Here is a 23395-nt window from a genome sequence, read left to right on the forward strand (position 1 = left end):
AACCTTATCAAATTGTCTGTCTGTTAATTTAGCCAATATTTAAATGCAGGAGGCAGGAGCCTCCACCTTTTTCCAGTGTCTTTTTTTATTTATGTTTTGCTGTAATCAGACCATGAAAGAAGACGAAGTTGTCTCTATGCTCTCGTCAACAGAAATGGATTCTGACTTTCCCAGAATAATTAGTACAGGATCGGTGTCAATATGAATACTGAAAATATCAGAAAATGTCTCAAATATCGTAATCCAATCTCTGTATCTGAGGGCAAAGGGCAAAGCTGTGAATGAGATTTGCATCTATTGCATTTGTCACAGTGCGAAGAAATATTATTAAATTCATATTCATTTCCCAATTTAGTAAAAAAAAAAATATATGTTTAGTAGTCATTTTGCAGGAGTGAAACTATATCAAAAGCTGAATGATGTTGTGGTGGTAGATCTTGACCGTGACTGGCACCCTAGCGGAATCAGTACAAGCGGACCGTGTTGCAGACGGACTGCATTGGGAGTGGGACAGATTCCGTTGACATTGCAGCAGAAGGAGGAGGTGGGGGACGGTTTTGGCGTTACCAAAAGACGCGTACCTGTAGGTTTACGATAATTGGGGACACAATTAAGTGACATATCGTAATAATACTGCAACTCCTTACGGAGTCATGTATCGGCGACCGCTACAGTTCGCAGTCAGAAGCATTCATGCGACAGCGACCAGAAGAAAGGTAACGTTTGCTAATGTTCATCACCAAGTGTCGTTACCTAACATTAGCTTAGTTGGCTAATAATAACTCTCAGCCTTAGCCAACCATCATGTCTTATGGTTGTTGGTAAATAATAACAGGGCGAAGCAGCTGTGATAAAATTATACTTACTACTGGAATGTAAAGAGCGTACAGCCGTGAAACCCAAACACCTAGTACACAGCTAACTATAGTTAACGAGATTAGTTAGCCTACTTAATTATATTATTGTTAACAGCTTGTGGAGGTGAACTTGAGTCTTGCATTCTCTCGCATAACACATTTTAAACAGACATATAAAATGTATATTGTTGTATTTGTCTGTCTGATTGAATGAATGTCCAATGACCTACCTTTCTCAAGCTCAAGACACAAGCAAATAAATAACTGGCATTCACACTAGGATGGGGAATTAACACTGCCCACCAGTCAAATTCTTGTAGGACTTTGTCTACCAGACACCAGACACATTAGGAGGGTAACAACAACAAGCCAGCTGCTGCTGTGCTTAATTCTGCTTTTAGTTGACCGCCACAGCATTTTGTTTAATGAATTTTGTAATAGCCGACAGTGTGGTTTGGGGATTCTGATGTTTTGTTTTTCTACAGCTCTGTCTGGTCTGGACTCAGAGAGAATAATAGTGACTATAATACTGTTTAACTTGTTCATTCTCTAGCTGTCACAGCACAGCTGTCACCTTCAACCCTTCATGTCTCTCCCCTTTTTTGTTGGAGATGAACCGATAAAATGTCTTTAATACCTATAGCTTGTGTATCGGTTGATACCGAGTACCCATCCGATACCAGTGTGTAATAAAATAAATCAAGGACAGTGGGTCTCGGAGACCCTCAGGGTCCCTTGAGGGGGTTCCAAATGGACCCTCACAGTTCTGTAACTCTGGGAGTGTACAAATGGGTACACTGGTTATGGTGGTCCTTGAAATTAAAACACTTTGAGTGCAACTGAAAAAATGATTACTGTAAATGACACATAATCATGTGATACATTATGTGGTATCGTAATGGCATAGACTGGCATACTCAGTCAATAGTACTCACCCATACCAAACCCGATACCAGTATTTTAGGCAGTATCGGCAGCTTTTCCGGTACTGCTACCTAATAGTACCTCGGAACAATTAACCACATTTCATTCTTTCTTCACTGCCACCTGCCTTTGCTTCCTTCGCTCAGATCTATCTGTCTGTTTGTATTCTAATATATGCAGGTATTACAGCAAGAGGCCTGTTTGGCCAGAACATTAGTGGCTTGTCAGCTGGCCAGAACCTCCTCCCCCTCCCTGACACCATGTCGGACACTGCACAGAACCGCACAGGTAAAGAGGCGCGCGCGCGCGCACACACACACACACACACACACACACACACACACACACACACACACACACACACACACACACACACACACACACACACACACACACACACACACACACACACACACACACACACACGGGTCATGCACAATCTTGTTGGGACTGAATCATGCTGTCTGTCATAACATTCCCACACAAATATTGCACAGAAGATCAAAAGCTTCTCAATTCAAATGCACACATTGATGTCTGACAATTGTAAACCTTTTGGCATGTTATGCTTAGACAGTTAGCCATAACAGCAATGAATTATTATATCGGATATCGATATCGGCCAAAATGTCTCATCGGCATATCCCTAGTCAAAACATTATTAGGTTGGTTGCTCATGTGGAACTACACCTCTCAGAATGTCTGAATAAGGCTATCATGAGAAGACAGTGAATCAGCTGGAGACCTCACCTTTTTCATCCGGGTGAACAACACTGTAACAATGGTCATTCCTGCCTCTGCAGAATCCCAACACTGTATCCCGATAATAGTTTTCCAACTTTGCAGTTCACAATAACATACATGAGAATCCATGAGAATTGATTTAATTTTGAATTGTATATCATTGTATAAATTAAACACACCTTGATCATTCATCATGATGAGTCAGTCCCCGCAGTTTTGATTCCACCCTTCAAGAGTAGGGATGATTCCACCCTTCAAGAGTAGGGATGGGTTAGGGTTAGGTTGATTCCACCCTTCAAGAGTAGGGATGGGCATTTCATTTTTTTTTCTCAGCCCCAATGGCCGATTAGTAAAGATAATTGTCAAGTCAACATAATTTAATCCATCAAACAATGAAAGCAATTTCTTAAAAGAAGTTGGCAGAATGCAAGCCTGCTATATATTGGAGAGGTGCTGGCCACACCAAAGGAGAAAAAAAAGAAACTAGGACTAGTTGATTTTTCACGCCCTTCCTTATGTAAGAGTATAACCACAAGAGGTGAACAAACTTAGGGAACCAATAGTTCTCCGTTTTTTATTGAATTGTACAGTTCAGTATCCACTTCCGAATGTAATACTTTACACACACTTCTTACTCCCGAAATGGAATCGTGTTTTGTGTTCCTGGAGAAAACACCTCCCCGCGAGTGAATCCCCGCGAGTGAATCCAACAATGTTGCTTGCCAAAATGAGTTGACCTACTGTACAAGCAGCACATCGTGAGAATGTATATCATCTGTTTTTGGCGAGTGACACTGTTGGATTCATATAAATTAGCATAATGATTAGCCTGCTGTGTTGAAGTAACGTCTTGTCACTTATATGTGTCCTCTCAGATGGGTAACGGGCCATCAATTCAAAGTTGTACACAGTTATAATATCATATGCATGTGTGTGTGTGTGTGAAGTTGGATGTGTTCTGTGCTGTTGATGTGATACAACACAGAGCATAGAACCTATTTTAGGAGCAACATGTCCCTCGGCTTGTTTTCACTTTGTGAGGCCTCTCTGCAGTATGTGACATCTGGACATCTTTATCAAGGCTGTTCTCACGCGCCCTCTCTTCACGCCCTCTCCTATTAAACTCATCTTTTTGCCCCCCTCTTTGTTTTTCTTCGCCCATCATGCACCCTCCCCTTCCCTACATTACCCACCTCCCTCTCCTTTCTCTCTCTCTCTCTTACTCTCTTCCCCTCTACTGTACTCAAACTCCCCTTTTCCCCCCCATCAGACTCTTTGCTTTGCTTTGTTTCCATGAATATTGAGAACAGTGTTGTCAAAGCATCCAAATCCAGACGGATCAACATGATCTCTCTATCATTCGGTTTGTCAGCGTGATCACATAAAACATCTAACAAAGTATGTATTACTATATAATGGTACAATAACCTCGCGTCTTGAGGCTTTCTGCGAGGAAGAAAGTCTGGTTTTCATTCCCAACTAACTAGTGTGATCCGGTCTAGGCCACAAATTCCCCAACTAATATAAGTATGTATGTATCCGGTTGGACACCGCAATGTTTTTCTTCCCCCACGTGAATGCCAAATCAAGTAGCCTAGTCCAGGGGTTCTCAACCCGTGGGTCGCGACCCCTCGGGGGGTCGCCAAATTATTTTAGGGGGTCCCCAAATTATTTTCAAAAAAAAAAAAGATTTTTTTTAAATTATTATTTTCACGATTTTTCAAAAATAGCAGACCTACAAGCTCGTAGCGCGCCACTCGGTGGCGCGCTATGAGCTTGTAGATCTGCTATTTTTCAATAGCTAAATTATAACAATGCTTAAAACACCAAAAGGGGTTCCCGCCCAAAATGGTTTAAGGTTATTGTAGCAGTCAATTTATATTGGGGGTCGGGAGGGGGCGGGGCGGGGGTCCCGAGACGTTGCCAAAGCATTTTCGGGGCTTCCCCGGCCAAAAACGTTGAGAACCCCTGAGTTAGAATAAAACATAGACATACCAAACAAAACATACCAAGAAATACATGGAGAAACTCGCAGGATTTGTACAGCTTCATTTGTTTATGGTTGAGGCCCTACAACTATGACGTCCCTGGTTTCCAAGGGAATTATTTTAGGTAAAAGCGACTATAATCATATCCGCCAATTCTGGATCCGAAAACTGCCAGAAGAGTTGATATGCCAGTCTAACTATATTTAAGATCCATATTCTTTATCTGTATCTCTCCCCCAGCTCTTTAATGTGAAGGATTCACCCCAGCACTCGGAAGAGGAGGTGGGAGCCTTCACTAAACTCATCGAGGCCATAGGCTTCACAGGACCCCTCAAATACAACAAATGGGTGAGTGATGGATGGTGGAGTGGGATAAAGTGAATTATTGGGAGGGAGGCAGGATGCCTGGAGAGGGAGGAAGCATGGAGCTTAACCAAGCGGCCATCGGCTGGCTTCACAGGACAATAAAATATGATGGATAGGCGAGGGAGTCAGGGAGGGAGCGACTGAGAGAAGGTGTTATGGAGGGATGAAGGAAGCCGGCATTAAAAAAGTGTACAGAGGAACATGGTTCAAAATGGACCCAGATATGCCGCTGAAATTAGATGGATTGGGTTACCTGCTCGTTTTCCCCAAACCCTTTTTTACATTTGCTACTCCAGGTTAATATTTTGTTATTAAACTGCATTTTCAGAGACATGTTTTACGTCACAATACTTTCTTAGACATATATATTTTATGACAACAGACTAGATCAGTAAAAAATATATACCTTGAGATGCAATGATATAGCTTCTAATATGGTCCGTATGTTTTTGAGGTAAATATTCATATTTTGTCTGTTTTCATTGTTGCTGACTTAGAGTAGTTGTACTGTACATTGTTTCCATATTGTCTGCTTGGGCTACATGAGACCAAGCTGTGTTGTGCTTGAGCACTGCTTGGTTAAATGAAGCCCCCAGACCTTTTGGCCATGGGCCCATGTCAGTATGAAGCAAGAATTTAGAACAAAGGTCATATAGGAATGAATATAGGCTAGAGTCGACGGGCTCTGTGTGACTGTGTGTGTGTGTGTGTGTGTGTGTGGCTGTGTGTGGCTGTGTGTGGCTGTGTGTGACTGTGTGTGACTGTGTGTGTGTGTGTGTCTGTGTGTGACTGTGTGACTCTGTGTAAAAGAGGACAGGTGTTCCAAATGTGCAAATGGTTACATATAGAGTTGGCAGATAAGGAACCAGTCCTTAACATGTATCGTTATGTAGTAGAAAGAGGTCAGATAGACAAACGCTATGTAACTAACACCCATTTTAAATGTGTGGGGCACACACCTGTTTAGATGGGAAATCAGATGTGGGTGTAGATCTGGCTTGGTACGTGTTGGTTCTCAGGGGTTCCAGATCCCTTGTGGGGCAGTTTTGATTATGGTCAGGAATGCACCAATCAATCCACCCAAACACACAGCCACACACATACTAATATGCATCTGCTGCATATGGCACCTAAATTAAATGTTCCTCCTAGACATAATTGAATTCACTTGTGTGAACAACGTAGTTGTTCTGGTGACTTGTGATCTTTTGTTGTTTTAATAGCACTGGAGACGGCTGGTCCTTTTTAGGTTCACTAACTTTCACTACACTCAATTGTGACTGAGAAAATAGTGGCCATTGTTTGAAACTAATCAGCTTTGATTTCTTTGCTTTTCATGTTATGCTAGTTATAGATGCAATAGTTTGAGATTTCCCTTCCTTCACTCCCTCTGTGTGTGTGTGTGGCACACGTTTAAGATAAATTACTAGAAATAGTGCCCCTCAGGGCACAGGTCTCCACCAGTCCAGGTCAGGTTGTGGCCTCCTGGTGGCGCTATAATAGGCCAATGTGAAAAGGGTGCCATTTGTTACGCCTTTGATGGCAATTGGATGATTTGAGGCATTTTGTTCCAAAAATGTGTTTTGCAAAAATCCACCTGTTGGTGGTGCTATAACAGGCCAATGTGAAAAGGGTGGGATATGTTCCTCAGCCTAGTAGGAAAGTGTGTGAAAGATTTCACGTAAAATGCATTTTACGTGAAAACTTATTTGCCAATTTTGCAATGGCAAATAAGTTTAGGGATAAGGTTTAGGCCGGGGGTGATGCAAGATAAGATAATAGCCCTTGGTGTAGAGGGAAAAAGGAGCAGAGCCTAGTATAGAGCCCTGGGACCCTGGTCAACCGAGTCTAGGGTCTAAAGTGGTTAAAAAAATTAAAATATATTGGTACAATCAACTGAATTTGAACCCACAAAATGTTATTCTGTTGTTTTGACTGTGATTGTTATTGACCTATTGTCTTGTTGAAAACCTTGTTGTTCCGACTTATTGTTATATTGTCTTGTTGAAAGCTTTGTTGTTCAGACTTGTTGTTTCATTGTCTTGTTGAAAGCTTTATTGTTCAGACTTGTTGTTTCATTGTCTTGTTGAAAGCTTTATTGTTCACACTTGTTGTTTCATTGTCTTGTTGAAAACCTTATTGTTCAGTCTTATTGTTTCTTTGTCTTGTTGAAAACCTTTCTACTCTTCATTGAAATAAAAACATTAGAAAGAAATTGAACATGTGTGTTCCCACAATGGATACAAATTCACTGTATGTGTGAACTGTCAATGCTCCATTGAAATGAATGAATTCCGATTGCACTGCAGCCCACAGTCGGTGAAAAGCTGGTTCAAATTATAGTTTTGAAAATTAGGAACACAATTTATTATTTAACCACATGAACGCTAGCGTCCATATTCTGGCATGTCATTACATTATAAAAGACGGGCATTCTGTGAAAATAGGCAAACATTCTGCAAAAATACCACAAAGTACAATCTCATGACTCATTCAATGTGACGCTTTGGGAACTGTATGTCTGCTATTTTTGACGAGATTTTGGTGTAGAGGACAAAGTATAGACCCCTGGTGGGGGACCCTGGTCAACGAAGTATATCATTTCAGTGATGGCAGTCTTTCTCACTGAAGAAAGGTTTTGATGTGCAAAAATGTTGATATTGAATGCCGAAATCATGAATAATGTGTAGTACATGATTCATTGTGCACAATGTGCAGTATTGTGTGTGTTGTAACGTCATCTGGACAGATATGAACACAGATGGATTCGGTTCATAACCAAATGAATCCATACATGCATATATTCTGAGGTGTGAAAGCTATAATTGACAGATGCTATCACAGGCTTGGGGAAGGATGAGAGATGGAGGCAATAGGGAAAAAATAGTGTACAGCATTTGAGGGAAAAACAGGAACTGTAAGGGCTGTAAAAGGATTTGAAGTCACGCTGATTGCAGATCAATTTGCCAAGATTGCAGATCAATTTGCCAGTCCAAAGAGCCTAGGCTCCACATACCTCTGTTCTTAGACCTCCTCTTAGACAGTCCAAACCCACGCTTGCCACAGTGCCAAGCCCTTCGGCCGCCGTCACATGTGAGCAACTTGCACAAGGATTGGAGCAGAACAACAAGCAAGCAAAGGCTAATTTGCCACCAGAGGGGACACTGGGAAAGATCGGATCACACACACACTAGTATGAGTGGAAGGGGGTGGTGTTTAAGGGAATTACACCATTTAAAATACCACTTGCTTGCCCAGACGGTTAGCTCAACCGTCTGGGCACCTAGGCTGCCAAGCCAGCCTGACGGCGTGCCACGGGTTCGACTCCCGATCCCGACGGCCTTTGCAGCGTGTCATCCCCCCCATCTCTCTCCCCATTTCCTGTCAGTCTACTTTCAACCTATCAATAAAGGCAGAAAGTGGTCCCCTTCCCAGCCCTTTTATCTTTGGGCAATAATGATCAGGCAATCATCCCTTGAGATGTATTGTTGTAGATACGTATTTTTTATGCATGGCCTGGAGAGGCATCCAGGTAGCCTGGAATCCAGCCTCAGTTTCCCCTACCCAGTGGGAGGGAGCTTTCACGCATGCACGCTCGTGCAGCGCTCGTGCATGCGTCGGACCCGTGCACATGTGCGCACTGAATATAACTTTTGCAGTTATTTGCCTTTTTTGGGCCTATTTGTGGCCGCCAACTAAAAATCATACTGTGGTGGGCTGGTCATGATTGTGTGGTGGCCCGCCACACAATAATGCATATATAGTAGGGGAAACACTGAGCTTATTCCTATGTTATGTTTGTCTTTTTCTCACTTTGCTACTGAGTCTGGCCAGGGTCCTATTTGTTTCGTATCTCCATTATGTAGGCAAGTGGGGAAGTGACTTGAGTTGGACAACACTGGGCCCACTGGAAAACTCGGAATTGAACTACTAAAATGGGGGCGGGGGGGAAGAAGAAAAGGAAAAATGTCTGGAAAGCATTCCGTTTTTGGGCAAAATGTTTCAAATCTTATTTTGACAGCCTCAAAACAGATGAGGCACCCCCCAGATTGGGAACCACTGCTCTAGGACATATTCAGAAGAAACTAAACGAGACAAAGGTCTTTAGTTTGAGAGCAGTTAATGTTTATCAGCAGCTCAATTTATGTTTTCGGAAGTCTGACACAGTCAGTAGGCCTACAGCTGGTGTTGAATGACTAAAACATGGGCCTAATCAAATCACCCAAAACATGTTATTTTCAAATCCAGCATGCTTATTTGGCAACTGTACTTGTTGTGATGATGTGATTTCAAAATTGGGCTTGGCAAAATCAAATATCGAGCCACACTAATTGAGAAGGAGTATGTCGTTTATCCCTTCTTCTTTTTCTGGCACACCAGTTGTGGTAATGCTTCAACACTATTATGCACAGATAACAATGCATACATTCGGAAATGCAACGTGCATGCTTTCAACTTGTCAGAATCATTTTGGCCAAATACCTCATCAATATTGTATTTTGACGACGGTTTGAGCAATACTTACTTAGTAATATCTTATCTGCACTGATGGGAGATTTAGTTGGGAGTTACTAGTTATAGGCCAAGGATGCTAAATGACAACCAGTTTTGACACTGAGCATTTCCGTGTTTCACAGCCATATAGACATATGATGTCATGCCCTCAGTGGTACAGTACATACAGTACAGTATTGTACTTTATGTACAGACAATCTGTGTAGAATACAAACCTGTTTTTGCGAACGCAGTGAGCATTTACTATGAGACCCAGCAGATCATGTCTGTCTGTGTGTCTGTCTGTCACGCTGTAACACCACCCGCCCACCACCAGAGGGCGCAGCTGTATCACACACAAACACACACACACATGCACGCACACACACGCACGCACGCACGCACGCACGCATGCACACACGCACACACACACACACAAAACTTAACTTAAAAAAAACTTAACTTAAAAAAAAACTCAACTTAAAAAAAAAACTTAAAAAGGAAAAACTTTAAAGGGAAAAACTTAAAAAAAACTTAACTTAAAAAAAAAGGAAAAACTTAACTTAACTTAAAAAAAGAACTTAACTTAAAAAAAACCTTAAATTACGTAATTTATTCTAATTGTTGTTTTTGCAATTTACGAGCTGCGTTCGCTTCCCGCGTTCGCGCGTCTTACTTGTAATAAAGTATGTACGTGGCAGAGTGTTTGTCCTTAGCTGGACACACTACTTTGAATAGTTGTTTTGCTAATGATGTTTTTTTTTCTCTTTTCCCCTTTGTATCTCAACAGAAAATCAAGATTGCTGCCTTGCGGATGTACACATGCTGCGTAGAGAGAATCAATTATGATGACTTCTTTGAAAGTAAGTGTAGAGGGATGTGTGGTGGATAGGGGCAGAAATCTCTAGGTACCTGGCGATTTGATTCCCAGGGCTACAATTCGATTATAAATCTATCACCGATTGCCCCCTCACTGTGCGACTAATAAACAAAGTGCTTTCTAATGAAAACAGGTTAATTTACTTCCATTATCTTTTATTACACTACAAACGACAAACATTAAGCAGCTTTCTTCATCGTCGAAATACACCACTTTAGTGACCTGATGACCATGTTTTGGGGTGAAAAGAAATCACCATCTTTAAATGGTGCAGCTCGGTCACAAAATATCAGTTTCTCCGTATCGGGTAATATGCAGATCACCGATTTGAGTCATTTTGGAGTGAAAATCGCAGATATTTAAATCGCTGGCCGATTGGTCGGACCACCTCCTAGCGAAAATGTTCTTTGGTTGTCTTGTCTACAACACAGAGCCGAGCGTCACTCCTGTATCAACTTAACCTTTTCTGTTGGGTCTAGAGTACGGGTCTAGAAACCAGGTCGGACCGGGTCCAGTTTTCTTCTGTCCTGCTTTAGACTGGGTCCAGTTATCCATGGGTCAGTATTGGACTGGGTCCAGTAATTTAGTATTCTTCCGCGGGGCCACTCCGACCAGTCCAATTATCCAGGGGTCTGTTTCGGTCCAATTGTTTTGGACCCATGCTGCCCTCTACTCCAGGGTCCATTTAGGACACACACACACACACACACACACACACACACACACACACAGACACAGACACAGAGAGAGAGAGTTCAGTACTTGTTATGTACTGGTCCAGATACACAGTGCCGCGTTGGTAATGGGACCGATCCAAACAAATATGATGGCCACAGGGATATTGTCACCACCCGTCTGACACATTTATACAATGTTTTACTGCCCCACACACACGCATGCACGCATCTGTTTTTCCATTTCTCTCTCTTTTTAAATATTTTTCATTGCTTTCTCTCGCTTCTCTTGTTTCTCAACATGCATTATTATCAGCTTTGGGTAAGTGGCCCGTGGTAATTAGGCATGGTTCCGATTGGCGATAGAGTCGTCATATTATATCACCAATAGTTTCTGCCTACACCGATATTAAGCGATTTTAACGAATTTACAGATGCCGAACTTGGCTGTGCATTTAGAGATGTGTATGGTGTCTCTTTTCTCTGTTCTCCTTGTTCCTGCTCATCAAAACATTGTTCTGCACTCCATAGGAGTAGTTAATATGTATGAGATTATCTCCGCCAGGCCGGAACGGCTGGGAGGCATAACCCATTCTGTCTGCCAACGTTTGGATTGTGATATTAAAGATAAGAAACTCAAATGGATCTGCTGTTTGGCTAGAGGATGCAGGGGGGGAAATGGGGGTAAAATAAGTGTTATTCAACAAATATAAAAAGTACTCGTATCGGTACTCTGTATCGGCAAGTACTGAAAAATTAAGTACTTGTACTCGTACTCTGTCTGGAAAAAAATGGTATCGGGACAACTCTAAATCTGACACAATGTGGCGCCTAGTCGGTAACAAAATGGGCAGCATATCTATGGTTCTGCTGCATTGGTTTTGCTCAAGTGTGTGCGTGTGTGCGTGTGCGTGTGTGTGTGTGTGTGTGTGTGTGTGTGTGTGTGTGTGTGTGCGTGTGTGTTGTTTCTAGGATGCACCCTCCCAGACACGCTCAACTCTTGGTTCCTGGTGGCACAGCTACATGTATGGTGAGTTGAAACAAGAACCAAAAGTTACAGCTCACACTTTATGATATGATATTTTTATTACTTGCTATTGAATGAAGGAATCCATATCACAATACAACATCATAAATAAAAATAATGGAAAAAGAAATAAATACGATAAAAAGAGTTCCATGTTCAGTTTAGAACATTTAGGCAAGAACATACAGACAAGTGCACCAATGGTTCCACAGTCTCGAGGAGAACCTGACAGAACTACGTATAAGGGTTTAGGTATGACATCAATGATGTCACTATATACCATATAGCGGTCATTCAATATTGAGCAAATAATGTAGTAATATATTATATATAAAATAGTATGATGATGTATATAGTCCTGGAAATTGGTTTCAATATTTTGGAAAAGGTTTGGAAATTCATTGGTAAAAATGTGTGTAGGCTCAGTGACTTCCTGCCTTCACCTCCTTCACCAATGGTTCCCAAACACTAGGGTCCCTTTATTTTTTTGTTTCCTACATTTAGTTTTTTTTTTTTTTTTTTTAAACATTTTCAAAAAACATTCCCAAAAAAGTAAAAAAAAAAAAAAAGCTGATCTACAAGCCGATCTACAAGCCGATCTACAAGCGCTCAGCGAGATCTGCTATTTTCACTAGTTTGCGTCCCGGGCAATCGTCTTAATTTCTTTTTTGGGTCTTGAGCTAAAAGGTTCTAGAACCACTGTCCCCCACAGTATGTGTCCACCCTGTCTTTCTTTGTCTTTTGTCTGTCGACCATTGTCTCTGAGATAGCACTTTTTAGACTTAGATAGCATTTGAAACAGAATTATAGCATGTCATGTAGACAGCAAAATAATTGCATTGTATGTAGTCATAGCACATCATAGTACATATGTATAGCATAGTATAGTATATATGTATAGTTAATATGTATAGTGTCATTATATAGATATAATAATAATAATAATAATAATAATAATGAATTGCATTTTTATGGCGCTTTTCTATGCACTACGTGCCTACTCAAAGCGCTTACAATGGTTCATTCATTCATACATATGTTCTAGTTACGTTCTTAGCTTACGCATGTTTCTTGATAAATGCATTTTACATATGTGATGTATTCCCTTACTTTTGTTCTTGCCTAATGTAAGTCGCTCTGGATTAAGAGCGTCTGCTAAATGCCTAAATTGTAAATTGTAAATTGATGTGTCCCATCAGGATGTGTTTGGTGAGGATGCGGCAGGAAGGCCGAGCAGGGAAGTACATGTGTCGTTACATCGTTCACTCCATGTGGGAAGACGTGGAGCAGAGGAGCAAGATCATGGGGGTAAGGTGTTGTCAACCTTATACAGTTGGGTGCCACCGATAGTGTCCCTTATCATTTGACCCATTTAGGCCTGACCTCAAAATTTAAAAAAAAATCCTTCTAAATCCTCCAGGTTTCTGAAATAAATATTTTCACGATTTTTCAAAAATAGCAGACCTACAAGCTCGTAGCGCGCCACTCGGTGGCGCGCTATGAGCTTGTAGATCTGCTATTTTTCAATAGCTAAATTATAACATAATGTTTAAAACACCAAAAGGGGTTCCCGCCCAAAATGGGTTAACTGTCCTTTTGCACAGATCACGCAAACCTCAGCAAAAAGAAAAGGACAATATCGATGGCCTCCAACTGTAGTGTGTTGCTGCGTTCACACAGGCAGATGCAAAGATACCATTCATTGTCAATGGAAGCCAGCGACATGAAGATGCAAAGGTGCATCCAACGTTTGTAGCTGCTGCAAAAGCTACAACGCTACAAACCTGAGCTGGATTCAACTTCAAGATCCACGTTGCACGCTTGATGATGTCACGACCGTGTGAGCAACAGATTTTACAAAGCGACAAATTGTGCTGTGATCTTTGCATCTTTTGCATCTGCCCGTGTGAACGCAACATGTCTGCTTGGTCGTGTCTGTGCTCGCATTTCGTATGCATTTGTGTGCTTAGTATTACATGTATGCTTTATCCATGGGATCCGTATTTGTATGCAGATTTGGTCTTGTTTTTTAATTTATTTTATTTAGTGTTAGTAAAAAGCAGGTAAAAGAGTAACGTTTGAGCAGACTAACATCAGTACCTTTCCCATTCAATGTAGTAGAAGAGCTGACTGTACCCTGCAGATATCTTGCCTACAAGAAATACGTTGGCTGTGTCTATAATAATCAGGAGTTTGCTAGCTACCTTACATCACATACTGCTCAGCGTATTTAAATGAAATAAATAAATGCAGTGGTGGACTGGTGGACAAGTAGGCTACTCACACCTAGTACTTGAGTCAAAGTACTGTATCTATGTCTAGATCAAATATTATAAAGTGAACATTCCTTAGTCAAGTTTGTAATTGAGTTAAAGTACTAGAGTACTCGCTTTAAAAACTATGCCAGTATTCAAAAGTACCATAAGTATTCATAAACATCAGTAATAGTGAAAATGGCACATCTACAAGGTCTCAATGCATCGCCATCACGTTAAAAGATCATTCGTTAGATTTTGTATAGTTGTATACAGGTATACAGTATGTTGCAATAATGTGTAACCACACCTCGACCATGAGGGACCGTTTCAGCACTTGTGATGAAGTCTCTAACGAGTGCCCCGGAAATGATTTAGTGTTACTGGAAGTTCACCAAATCAGCTAGAATCGGCTTCAAAGTAAGGGCCTACGGCCGTAAAGGCTAACGTTCTGTGACAAACCACTAGATGGGGCTGTGGCGGGGAAAGAGTTAATGCGTCAAATCTACATTGACATTCTTCATAAATTTGTGCTTTGTGCTTGTGGCAATAGTTGGTGGAACTTAAAGGCTGATTCAGAGTGACAGCTTCCCCCCAGGGCTAATGCAGTAGACATGGCCAGTGACATTCTTCATACATTTGTGCTTCCAATTTTGCGGCAATAGTTAGTGGAGGGCTGTTTCAGAGTGACAGCCCCCTCGGGGCTGCCTGGACAATAGTTAGTGGAGGGCTGTTTCAGAGTGACAGCCCCCTCGGGGCTGCCTGGACAATGCAGTATACATGTCCAGTACAGCTGCTGAATCCACAAAGTTTGGCTCCCATTCTTGACCCACAGTTTGAGTATGTTGAGGCTTGATTGATTGCATAAACCGCTGGTTCTCAAAGTCGTGTCCGAGGGCCACCAAGGATCCAAATGGACCTTTACAGGTCTGTAACTCTGAGGTAACTCGCCACTGATGAGTTTACAGTATAGATTGGTTTCCGGGGAGATAGAAAATGTCTGTGGACTAAATGCATATCAAAGTGGAGGTCCTTAAAATTAAATGAAACTAAATAGGTTGAGAATTACTGACATAAACACTACTACTACTACGTACTGGGTATGTTCTACTATGACCAGTCATTAGTCCTACAACTACAACCTATCTCAAACCCTAAACCTAACCTCCCACGGGGCAGCACACCTAAACCTAACCTTAACCCATGTCTAACCAATGACTAGTCTAAAAACTAAGTATGCACCCCCTATAGATCTATTGATAAACCAACCTTGTGGTTGCCACTAGAAATGGGATTTATCTTTGAGAAATGCACTCTTTACAGTAATCGCCCTCCTTTGTATGCGTTTCCTTTTGAGTCGTCTATGTCAAGAAGCGACACTTACTGCAGCTGCTCTATTCAAAATGATTAACTGGACCCAAAGCGTTGTGGAGCCTGTGACAGCTGCCAGGGTTACTTTCCAGGGATTTTTTGGCTACACATTCTGGTCTCGCGCTGCACAATTATGAAATAAAGGTCATTTGGGTGTAAAAGTTAAAATAAACATTATATAGTTCTCCAAGTTGGGTTCCCCATTAAAAGGTGCAGTGGAACGGCTCCACTTTGTGTGTCACGATGATGTCACAGATGGAGCGTGTTTGGTTCCCTTAGTTCAGGCTTTAGGAGGAAACGGTTCCTGTTGCTGATGGACTGAACTATTGGAAGACAAATGGACTTCTAGGACTAGTTAGTTTGGTGTAGCCTGGCTAATAAGCCAGACTCAAATCACACTGTCGTGTGGTATTTGAGTCTGGAGATGCTGTGTATGGATCTTGTTTCCCGGGGGGCGGGTTCAAACATTTTCTCTTTGACGCAATTGGTCAGCGCTACTGTCAGTCAAAGGTCTCAAGCATTGAACGTCACTGTACCAAAGCCCGCCCATATTGCATACCGTGTCCCGATTGGCCACACCAGTTCTCTGGTGTAGGAAATGGGCGTACAATTGAGCCTCTCCAGACCGCAATCCGCCAACGGCTGATTCGGTCTGGCTTATTAGCCAGGCTAAGTTTGGTGGGGTTTCCCTTTCCTGAAAATATCATAAAAGGCGGCTTATAAGCATTGTTATTTCATTAGTTAAATTGACCATGTATTTTTCGCCACATACGCTGTCTTGTTAGTTTATTTGTCAGTCGCCCTTAAACCCAAAAAGGGAGCTTCTGTGTTTTTTGTTTTTGTTTTTCTGACTAACAACAACATTACATGTTTAAGGCAGTAGGAATGCCAGGTTTAGCCACTCACCTTGCATCCCAGTTTTGGGCATGTCATAGACAGAATTGATCGAAAACAACAAAAATAATTCATTTTCTTTAGCGGTTTATGACAAAGTATAAATATAAATTAAGTGGTTAATCAGACAATAGTATAAAAATCAATTTGATTGTTTTCAATCAATTGTCAATTAGTTGATGTAAACATTGCCGCAAGTACATTTCTTTCTTCAATTAATCAAAACGAGTAATAATAGCTAACCTAGAAAATAACCTATAGTTGCTTGCAACCCTATTCTAGTGTGGAGGACATGTGAAAATCAGACACAAGACTTCTCAATGCGTTCTGTGGCTGAGAGCTCATGCTAAGAAAATCGCAGCAAGATTTTCCAGTTTAGGTAAATGAGAGCGTGTTCTCAGCACGCAGAACACACATGCTTGTGGCCGGGAGGTGAGCTCCGCAGAGCGAGCAGTAGCTGCCTCTCGCTGGCCGTGCGGTCTGGCTGCAGTGTTGTCAGACCTGTTGATCTCATCTCCTCTCCCACTCATTCTCAACAATAAAACAAATACGGTCATATAATTACAAACCTATGCTAGGCTACACAAATAACATGTTCACTTAGAGAATAAAGACAAGAATCCGTTCTCAACGCATCGCGTTCTTAACACCCTGAGCGGCATAAACGGAGGTCTCCGTCCTATCAAATAGTTCAGCACTCCGGACGGAGATTAACCCATTTAGGCCTGACCTCGAAATTTAAAACAAAATCTTCCAAATCCTCCAGTTTTCTGAAATAAATATTTTCATGATTTTTCAAAAATAGCAGACCTACAAGCTCGTAGCGCGCCACTCGGTGGCGCGCTATGAGCTTGTAGATCTGCTATTTTTCAATAGCTAAATTATAACATAATGTTTAAAACACCAAAATGGGTTAATCACAGGAAGGAACATTAATGATATCATAACCGAGCGCATCGCTCCACAGGCTGGGAGCACCTGTTGAGCAACATTCGATGTCATTTCTCGGCAGCATTGAAAATGAGGGAGAACCTCCAATTGCTCTTTCGAGAATAAATAAAGGTTTCAATCAATTTCCGTTTGGGACGTCATCGAAAGTGATCCCCCCCCCCATTTTAGTGGATGAGATCGAAAATCTTAAAACGTGAATAACTCTTGATCTAAATCAATCCGTCCAATTCTAACCAAAGATTATATTTTTTTAACGGCCCATCGCGGTCCCGTCGCTAGTCGCGTTAGAAGTAATCATACCTCCCGTTGTTGTCGATCGCCTCGGGAGTGTTTTGGCTACATCTAGCTACTTCAGCTACATTCAAGATGGCACCTGGTGCAGCTTGAAATGTGCTCCGTAGCTGCAAATCGCTGGGTGCCCTGATTTAATGGTCCTAAATACCCCCGGGCGTTCGGGGTGTTAACGAGCTGCGTTTGGCACGCAAACACACACACACACACACACACACACACGCACGCACGCACACACACACACACACACACACACACACAAAACAGCCTGTTTGTGACCCAACACAACACCCAGCTGGCTGGAAGAGAAGAACCTCCAGGCACAGCGAGGGTCAGTCAGATATGTATCCGTGGTGCCAAGTTCATTTACCGGCTACAAAACATATGGCCTTGTGGTTAGAGTGTCCGCCCTGAAACTGGGAGGTCGGGGGTTCGATCCCCGGCCGGGTCATACCAAAGACTGTAAAAATGGGACCCAATGCCTCCCTGCTTGACACTCAGCATCAATGGGTTGGGGGGGTCAAATCTACTAATCAAATGATTCCCGAGCGCGGCACGGCTGCAGCTCACCGCTCCAAGAGATGGGTCAAATGCGGAGAACAAATTTCACTGCCGTAACGTGTGTGACAAATCGTATGACTTTGACTTTGATATTCATGTTAGGCACCTCCAATATTTACAAGCGACTTCAGCGCTAGCCATTTAGGGAGACTTTGTTTTTGGTAATAAATAGGAGTATGAATCATCCCTTACTCCCAAACCAACCCTTGATACTGACTGAGTGCCAGGGGATTGAACCTCGACCTCTCAATCTCAGGGCAGACACTAGTCTAACCCCAAGGCCACTGAGCTGTTGCAGGATTTACATTAAATATTGGTAAAAAGAAACACTAGCAAAAAGAAAAAGTAATCGCTAAGCAAATAATCTATATTTGCGGCCCTACTGTCCACCCTTCCATAAGACATGACCGCTATAACGTATGAGTACACATGTTGGTCATGGTACAGAGTAGACTTTAACCTGTTGTGTAAGCATGTTTTTTCAGTGTCTCATGCCTCTACTGCAGGGGTAGGCAACCTTAGGCACGGGTGCCAACATTGGCACAGCAGAGGGTGATCACTGATTCTACATTCATTTAGACTATACTGTACATCTCTGTGCGCAGGCCAGGGGGAGACTGAGATATGACATATTGAACATATTGTTCTACTATAGTATGGATGAGTACCATACTATAGTATGGTACTCATCCTTTTACTGAAACTGCTGGAAAAATGTCTTTCAGCAGTGGTTCTCAAACGTTTTTCATTTCAAGGACCCCGACCCACGGACCCCCATATGAAATTGTTTTGTGCCAGGGACCCCCCTGAACGTTGAGAGCCTGTGCTGGACTGCCATGGCAATGTGAACGTTGAGAGCCTGTGCTGGACTGCCATGGCAATGTGTCTGCTGAGTTTTGAATGGTCAGGCTATTCTTTCTCCCTCCATCTTAACCCATTCAGGCCTGACGTCGAAATTAAAAAAAAAAAAAGTTTTCTAAATCATGACAATTTTCGGAAAGATTTGAGGCACATTTTAACGATTTTTCAAAAATAGCAGACCTACAAGTTCATAGCGCGCCACTCGGTGGCGCGCTATGAGCTTGTAGATCTGCTATTTTTCAATAGCTAAATTATAACATAATGTTTAAAACACCAAAAGGGGTTCCCGCCCCAAAATGGGTTAATGGTTAATGTGGTTAAACGCTAACGTGACATGGATGCGTTCCAGGTCTCAATGGGTTAATCTATGTCTCTGCTTGCAACAGATTGATGCCATCCATAGAAAGGAGAGTATGAAGGCAATGACGGAGACCTTCTATGCAGCTATATTTGGATATGATGAGGTAAGACATTGACACACACACACGTGTGCATGTGTGCATGCATGTGCGCGCGCACACACGCTCAATCATGTAAAAGTGTAAAAATCACACGTGTGTGAACTGAGTGGTGCAACTCCCCTCTCCCCCTGCCTCTCACTCTCTCTCTCTCTCTCTCTGTAATTAGCAGGCAACAGTGCTCTCTCTCTCTCTGTTTCTGGTACAACAGCGCCACTTTTTCCCCTACTGGTACTCTAAACATCGGGACATAGACCCATAGTCCCATAGGGACATTGCTGTTCCTTGGAGTGGTTGCACCACTCAAAAATGTACATGGGGTTGCTCACATTACTGCTAATCAGGAGTAGTTTGGAGAGTTATGTATTTTGGAGAGTTATGAGAGTGGTACTGTATAAGTGTATATACTGACACCAGACACTAGCCCCAATTGTTGTGTATGCTGCCTACTGTGTTCCACTGTTGTTGTGTGTTAATGTGTAGTGTGTGTGTGTGTGTGTGTGTGTGTGTGTGTGTGTGTGTTTGTGTGTGCAGGGAATCTTATCGGACGACTGCGTGTTAGCTGCAGCTCTGTGGAGAAACCTGTTCAACCGTCAGTGTGAAGACCCCAAACAGCTGGAGCTCATGGTGGAGTACGTACGCAAACAGGTACGCACATATTGCTGTGTGTCTAGTTGACATCTTTGAAGCACAATTACTTCCTCCCTTAAGACTGTATGCATGTTTCTGCCATCCTCATGCATGTGTGTGCATGTGTGTGCATGTGCATGTGCATGTGCATGTGCATGTGCATGTGCATGTGCATGTGCATGTGCATGTGCATGTGCATTCATTCACCTTGGTTGCCTTGTGCCTGCACATGTTTGATTTCCGTGTGTCCGTTTGCACTGTTGTTTGTGTACTTCCAGTATAAGTATCTGTGCTTGGATCCGTGTGTATGTTTACCAGTTCTATTTCAGTGTGTTTGTGTTACATTACCTCTGGTGATTATTCTTTTGTTTCAAGGAACTGAACTGATATTTAATCCCTGCACTTTTTGTCTCTCGTCTGCTTTTCTGTAGACAGTTTGTTTGTGTGTCTGAGGGCACCTGTGCTTATGCCTGTGTAATTATATTTGTGTGTGTGTGTGTGTACATGTACTGTAGGCCTTTGCGTGCATGCTCTTTTAAATTGGGAACCTTTCCCACTTTCTAAGGATAAGCAGATTAAAGATGACGTCATTGCGTTAGTTTAATTAAATGTGGTAGAACAAGCTCACAAGAATGCACACTGCAACGCATTGTCAACTTGTAGAGGTGCTAGTTCCGGTGCATGGTAGGAGGACGCAAATAAGTATAAATTACGATAAATTAGCTTAGGTGAGACTTGAGAGACATGTGGCTGCAGACAGGAGTAGAGGCATTTCAGGTCATTTGTGATAGAAACACAATCTGCATGGATCAAGAGCTATGCTGTCAGATTTTATCAACCCCTACTCGCTCGCTGTACCCCCTCTTTTCTCTCTTATTTTATTGCTTCTAGTTTGAGGATGGTAACTGGCACAGTTGGCTGTTAACTAATCGGCGCAGGCCTTAATAAAATATCTCATCAAAGCCGAGATTCTCAAGTATCGTCAACCTAACCTTGTAGTAACCAGGCTTTCCAGACCCATGGCATTTGCACTCTTCAGAACACAAACAAATGACATCACATCGTGTATGTGTGTGTGTGTGTCATACACACTTACTGTACAGTGTACACACACACATGGTAAACAGGGACAGTGTAATCGTGTCTTCACAAGTGGAGCACTTGATAGAAATACAGAATTGATGGTGTTCATGTCAACAGGCTCACTTCACTTCTCTTGCCATTGCCATCCTTTTGTCCTTCATTGAGAAAAGCCCTTGATGAACTGACATGGAACACTGGCTCTGTTGCTTTTAATGTTTTGGTTTTTTATTTGTTTTTAATGTGAACCGTTACTGAACATTACTTCCAATTGTATTGTCACACATTGACGTCATTGTTACTTGAGTCTCTTGAGATGGAAATAAAAAGTATTTCTTGCCCTTTCCAAATTTAAGTAACATCGATGCACAATGAAATGATTTCATACATGTGAATGGAAATGGTTGTTGTGTTGTGTGTGTGCAGATGCAGTACATTGATGCGTTTGACGGAGAGGACCTGCTCTTGACAGGGGAGGTGAAGTGGCGCCCCCTGCTGGAGGAAAACGCTCAGAGCATCCTGAAGGTGTCCACTCCAACCTACAATGACGCAGGACTCTGAGACCACACGAATCCCCCCCCCCCCCCCCCCCCCCACACACACACACCCTCCCTCCTTTCCCTTTCTCCTTTTACGCCATTGTCTTTTCTTTTTTTTTTTGTTTTTTTTGTCCTTTCATCCCTCTCTCCCCTTGATATGATACTGGATGCAGAGAGGATTTTCCCCACGTCCGCCACATTTGTCTGGTATCTGTGGCTTATTTTTCTATATTTCCTGGCCTCTTTCTTTGTTCTTTGGTTCTCTCCTCTACCCTCCTCCCTTCATCCCAGGAGTGTGTGGCTAAAACAGAGGGGTAGCTCATTCCCTACTTTCCTGCGCCCCACTCCTATTCTTTCATTTGTCCTTTGCTTTGTACAAAAACAACAATGTACAATGAGACGGTAGAAAGAGAAGTCTCCCTCCCTCTCTATTTCTGTCTCTACCACACCTTACTTTTCCCTCTTTCCATGAACACATCATCTCGTTCGCTCTCTCGCTCATTTGTCTACCAGAAGATGCTATGTTCTGGAGACACAGAAGTCCTGCGTGTGAGCAGGATTTGCTCGCACGCACGCACGCGCTTTCTCAACAGCCAATGATCTAACCTGCCAACCCAGTAAACATTGGAACACCAAGCAGTCAGAAAGCAGGGAACATCATCTATAACCATTTTCCTAGTCATTTCCTGTGAGTTCTGAGAGCCTCCCCACTTCCTAGAACACAAGTGAAGAAGAGAAGAAGAGCCTGTTTTCGGCATATTTATATTTGCATGTCTTTTTATTTCTTGAATTACACATATTTATAACTTTGTATTTTTAATGTACCACTTCCAGTTTACAGTACCAAAACAACAACTCTACACGTTCCTCTTCAGCCGGATTGTACGACAATACAACCTGACCCAGCACTCCTTAATCATTGCAGGTCAAGCCAATAGTTTCATGACATACTGTATGTAAGGGCCTAAATACGCCTGGTGTCGAATAAAAAAAAAAGAAGAAAAAAAGACGTTATAAGGCCGACACAAAGTACCTCCCTCTTTTTCAGTGGTGGTTTGTCGTATGGCCCTGCTGTTCTCTACTGGCTTTCTTTCTTTCTCTCTGCCTCTCTCTTGGGTGCATTGAAGTGTTCTGTTCGCCTGTCTCGCACGTCACTTTTCCCCCCAACGCTCTCAGACCTGCACAGGAAAACCCCAAATGCGGGAGCCTCGGATGCCATTGCTGTATTACGACAAATGAGGCTTTGTCTTTGTTTTAAAACTGAATTAATAAAATGTTCTCTGGATGTATAATACTCCCAAGTCTGTTTTTTTTTTTGGTAACTCACATGGTCAAATTATTGTTTAAAACAGATGGGAGAAAAACAGTCCAGTGTCCACAGCTTGTCCTATGGTTACTAGAAAATCACAGGTTCAATTCCCTGCCTGATCAAAGTAGCATTCAGAATGGCACTACTGTCAACTTGTCACATGACAAGTTTACAATAGGTTTTAAGATGTGGGTGAAATGCTATTTCTATGACTGATCACCCCAATGAGGTACAGGCTGCA

General features: G+C 42.3%; 1 protein-coding gene across 1 annotated transcript; it reads left to right on the forward strand.

Annotated features, from left to right (window-relative positions):
• The first annotated feature begins 454 nt into the window (after nucleotides 1–454).
• Nucleotides 455–23139, forward strand: uqcc1 (ubiquinol-cytochrome c reductase complex assembly factor 1). Its single transcript, XM_079510175.1, has 9 exons — nucleotides 455–716; nucleotides 1962–2069; nucleotides 4754–4861; nucleotides 10164–10236; nucleotides 11900–11957; nucleotides 13154–13262; nucleotides 19525–19602; nucleotides 20131–20244; nucleotides 21733–23139. The coding sequence occupies exons 1-9, from the start codon at nucleotides 654–656 to the stop codon at nucleotides 21865–21867; spliced, it is 846 nt and encodes a 281-aa protein (XP_079366301.1). The 5' UTR covers nucleotides 455–653; the 3' UTR covers nucleotides 21868–23139.
• Nucleotides 23140–23395: the final 256 nt, after the last annotated feature.

This window comes from Electrona antarctica, assembly GCF_951216825.1.
Source record: "Electrona antarctica genome assembly, chromosome: 9".
NCBI lineage: Eukaryota > Metazoa > Chordata > Actinopteri > Myctophiformes > Myctophidae > Electrona > Electrona antarctica.